This window comes from Nicotiana sylvestris, chromosome 1, assembly GCF_000393655.2.
Source record: "Nicotiana sylvestris chromosome 1, ASM39365v2, whole genome shotgun sequence".
NCBI classification, from domain to species: Eukaryota; Viridiplantae; Streptophyta; class Magnoliopsida; order Solanales; family Solanaceae; genus Nicotiana; species Nicotiana sylvestris.
Window position 1 is genome coordinate 143,502,251 of NC_091057.1, and position 5,021 is coordinate 143,507,271.

The 5,021-nt window shown below is 40.2% G+C and overlaps 1 protein-coding gene across 1 annotated transcript; it reads right to left on the reverse strand.

The window, feature by feature from the left end:
- Positions 1 to 420: 420 nt before the first annotated feature.
- LOC104229685 (autophagy-related protein 18h-like) lies at positions 421 to 4,740 on the reverse strand. Its single transcript, XM_070168618.1, is given in 5 exon segments — positions 421 to 1,156; positions 1,158 to 1,177; positions 1,282 to 1,527; positions 2,506 to 2,949; positions 3,055 to 4,740. Coding segments are annotated over 5 exon segments (1,869 nt in total). The 5' UTR covers positions 3,532 to 4,740; the 3' UTR covers positions 421 to 474.
- Between the last annotated feature and the right edge of the window lie 281 nt (positions 4,741 to 5,021).

Here is a 5,021-nt window from a genome sequence, read left to right on the forward strand (position 1 = left end):
TTCGCTAACTTTAACTACCGCTAACGGTCCACTTAGCATTCTATCGAATCATTTTTTTCATGTGCTCATACCAAATTACTTCGCGAACTTCCTGCTGGTGTTGCTGGACTCCAGCAGGAATGTTATGAAGCTAAAGGAATTGACATGCTTATCAATATTAGTCTTGGACTACACATTATTTGTCCATATTTGCACCTCTCTTCGTTAAAGGCCACGCTTTATTTGCGCTTAAAGTCCCAGCAGACCGTAGAGAATTTTTGCTTTTTAACATTAAAACTAGTTTCCAGACCTACAGTATGGCCTAGTGGGGGGAAAACCTTAAAGGTCAGGGTTCAAATCACACAAGGACAAAGAACACTAAATGATTTCTTTCGATATGTCTAAGCTTTGGTGGGAAGAGTTATCCGATACTTGTGCTGGTGAGAGAAGGAACTCAGTGGAATAGCAAGATACAACCATTATCACTTTCAAGACCTATCTATCATTGTTAAAGAACACATACAATGCCATCGAAAACTGAAAACAATATTTACTCAATCCTAAAGTGGTAGGCCTCAACTCTGCATCATGGGTAACTCTTTCAGTCCAATCAGCTCTTCGACAAACATCCCACCACTGAATGGAGTCAACTTTCACCCCAGCGTCATCCTCTTGCATTTGAACTACTGAAGCAGTCCCGGTTCTCAGACAAGAGTCACCCTGTTCTCCACCAAATGAGGGCATCAACTCATATTGAATTAAGTGACCAGATGGAGTATAAGCCAAAAGATGCTCCAACGGATTGAAGTTTTGCGGAGCAGGTTGTTCCCGGCGTACAGAACTGTGAAAAACAGCAGCAAGAACACCAGAAGGCACAGAAACCTTTCCTGCTGCAGAAGATGCGGCATTGCTCACTGTATTAAGCCAACCTGAATTCACATTCTTTATCCTGTTGACCACAGAGAGCGTGATAGGTGCTGGCGCTGGCGCAATTGACTGCTGATTGACTATGAAAGATGATATAGACCACCAGGGTCCCGAAAGAATAGGTAGAAGTATGGGTCCATCAACATGAGAATTTTGTAGTTGAAGACCAGTCTCACCACCAAAAGGGGATAGGACAAAAAGATGGCAAGTTCCCCTGGAAGAAATAGTAGCTACCCACTGACTGTAGTGACAAACAAATGTCTTGTATCACCTATTCAAATTCAGGATTTAAGAGAATTTTATTATCAGAATTATTATAAAGACTGAAACCTCAATATTGAATATCAAAGAAAAACACTGCAAACAGATACGCACAGCTGGAGTCACACCCCGATGAAGCTTGTAGAGTTGGACATGCAAAGCTTTCCAATCGCTACTTTGGTTGCCTGCTCCATTTGGTGAGCAAGAAGGTAAAATGCGAAATATGTTTATATTATTCCCACGTGTAGAGGCAGTAACAAGAAGAGTGCCACTAGGGTCAAAACAAAGAGCAGATATAGGACTGGAATGTGCCCTGAATTGTGAAATAACTGCTCTAGAAACAAAATCTTTACTGACAACCTTCAGCAGAAAAGTTGGCAAGAAAATTCAGTTCTCATCATCACCACAACTGCTCTGCCACAGTTACTCTGTCAAAATTGCATGTAGCACAATCATCAACTTAGGAGCTATAAACAGTTGGTTAATGCTTAGTATGGAACATCTGGACGACAAACTACTCTCATTTAAGACAGAGAGAGAGAGAGAGATCTTGTTTTGCTCTAGTTGTCCTCTAATATCGGGTTGTAGAATGCTACTTAGGATAATAGAGCTTAATTCTGGATAGTCGAAAAAGTAAAATTTAACATTCAACTTGTCTTATGACAGTAATAATTTGCTTAATAAACGAGAAAGACGTTGATTCCAGCTTAGAAACTTGCTATATGACCAGCCCCCCTACCCTTCTCCACTTACAGACTTTATTCACCAGTTAGGTTTCAACCTCGTGACGTGTACTTACCACATATTCTCGTATACAACTTTTACCATTGAACCAAAGCTCTGGGGTTAGGAGGGAACAAAGTAGGAATAGTATTGCACTTATTATGCTTCATTCAATTTAATTGCCAATTACAGAGAGGATCCAACAGGTTCAAGAGCTCAAGTATAACGCCAAACTAACGATGAAGATAATTCACTGAATATTTATGCCTGGCATCATGCTAAAGAAGGAATATCTGATGCACCAGCAACAAAAGAAATCATAAAGTGTGAGATAGGACCAGCAAATGAAAAGTTTCGATGAGCTGTAAACATGCACGAATAGCAGATATCCAGTCCTCAACTGTACACAATTTAATCTTTGGGAGATATGGCCATCACAATGTCAAAATCAGCAGAACAGCGAAAAATAGCTATATAACAGTCAACAAACTTTAAACATGAAGCCCTTCCTTCCCTTTCCTTATGAAGCTTGGTTTCATTTTCAACAGAACTTCTCAATTAAGTTAGTTTTCATAAGCATCTTGATAATACAAACAAGCATTAAGTAGAATATACCATGCCCGTGGCATCTGTTTCAGGTGAATGTGCTGGAACCCTCCCAACTTTCCAGCTAGAACTTGTTGACACTGGTGAATTACTCCCGTCAGGAAGAAGTTCATGACAGTATTTTGACAAAGTTTTGTATCCCATGTCTCCAAGATTGATCAATCCAGCAGCTAAATGTTTGCTTGATTCCATGGCATACCTAGCTACCAGATTTCCATTACCAGGTGATGTAGAAGGGCTAACACCTGGAGAAGGACTAAGACTTTGGGGACTCAAGCGCCCTGTGTTTGACAACAGCGGATTATTTGAAGCATATGCTAACCATCTCGGTCCTACAGCCATGGGACCGTAGCCAATGTTGACCCCGGTCACACCTTGGCCACCCAACTGCGGCACAAGATATGTGAGCACGCTAAACTTGTTCTCTAAGGTAAGAGCATCAAAACAATAGATCTGCCAACATATGAAACATACAAGAGAGCACAAAATCTTCAGTGAAATTCTCAGATTTATGGATAAAGGCATAAACCATCACTATAAATATTACAAGATGTTTACCTGTGCTGCAAGACCAACAGCCACTACCTTCGGACTGCATCTAACCATAAACACAGTAGAGCGGAATCGCAAAACATGAACATAGTTGTGAGACCTTAAAGAGTAAAAGCGTACAGCTGTAGGTGAGTGTATAATGCTTCCTCCCTGAGGCTCAATGAAACCATCCTTCCCAGTTTGAACTGGAGCTGAATCTGCACTATCATCACATGCCACAACCAAGAGCAAGGGATGTGATTTCTTATATTCTTCACGACCATCAGATTTTGCAGGGATGGGTTGCATCTGTAGAAAAGCTACTGGATCATCACGCCTCGAAACTAGTTCACAAACATTTGAAGCATCTTCAACATCCAGGACTTGAAATCCATCAGAGTAACCAATAAGGAGCACTCGTTTGAAAGAAGACAACCCAAGCTCTAGTCTGTCAAAGCAAGCCCATAAAACCTGTTTGGCCAAAAAAGACCGAGCCAATAACATTCAGTCAGATCATATGTACGTCCTATATCGACAATCTAGAAAAGTTGTGATGCGGTGAAGCAGAAAAGATTACAATATTCCATATCAGAATACAGTCGGAATATCTTACTTCACTTGAGTATCTAAAGATCTCCAGAACCAAAGCACTTTGCTAACAAATATAACAATCAACATCGAACCTTTTCCAAACCCTGCAGTCTAAACCACGAACCAAAGTTTACCCTTCATCTAATTTTTTTTCTTCACTTTTCTTCTTTTCTGTTGAGCAGTAGTTTACGAGGGTGGGGGGAGGTCAGAGGAGAAACAAGGACCAAATTAATTAGATGAAATTTTCTCGAGCAAGCCAATAAGCGAAGGGAAATGAAGTACATTATTACTAATCAAGCTATCAACCCCATCCCTAGATTCCTTGACTGACAAGAACTGAAGATTTCTTATATAAGATCTGACAAGAACTAAAGATAAATAGCACAAGTAACATTTTTCCCTTCCCCGTTATCTCTCCTATATGTGGGATTCCTATGGTGGTCTTCCTTACGAAGAAGAGATGGAAGCTGAGACGAGGAAGCTGCTGCATATAAGGAGATCTTGTTTGATCCCACAGCCAGATGTCTAAATTTAAAGATGCAGAAAAAAAGAGAATAAAAGAATATGAACTGTTTCAAGCTTAAAAAAAAGAAAGCAAGACACAAATCTTTATATAGTACGTACATTCTTATAGATTAAATTACCATCTACTACATAGTTCCATAATCAACAAGTTTAGAACACTAATAGCGCTGATTACTTGGAGACTTTACACCCAAAAAAGCAAATATAGGAGTAGTAAACTATGACAACCCGGCTAGTCGTCTCATGAGTTACCGCTCCATTTTCCCCATTTCTGCTTCGTTATGCTTTATTTATCCGTGTTATGTGGTATCGGGTTGGTCGGATCGAGTTCGGGAAGGATTTGGTAAGGTTTGAGACACTTAGTGTCTTTAGAATGAGTTTAAGTTGGAAAAGTCAACCGATGTTGACTTATGTGTTAGAAGGCTCGGATGTGAGTTCTGATGGTTCGGATAGATTCGGGAGATGATTTATGGCTTAGGAGTGTGATCGGAATGGGTTTTGGAGAGTTGAAGAAGTTTTAGGCTTGAATTGGCAAAGTTGATATTTTGGCGATTCCGGTTGGTAGGCGAGATTTTGATATAGGGGTCGGAATGGGATTCCGAGAGTTGCAGTAGTTCCGTTGTGTGATTTGGGGTGTGTGTGCAAAATTTCAGGTCATTCGTACATGGTTTGGTTGGATTTTTTATCGAAAGCGTAATTTGGAAGATTTTAGAAAGTTTGGCTTGAATCCGAGGTGTTTCAGTTGATTTGATGTTGTTTGAAGTGTTTGATGATTGGAACAAATTTGTATAAGGTATTGGGTTATGTTTTGCTTTTGGTTGAGGTCCCGGGGGCCTTGGGGTGATTTCGGATGGTTAACGTAGAGGTTGAATTCTTAT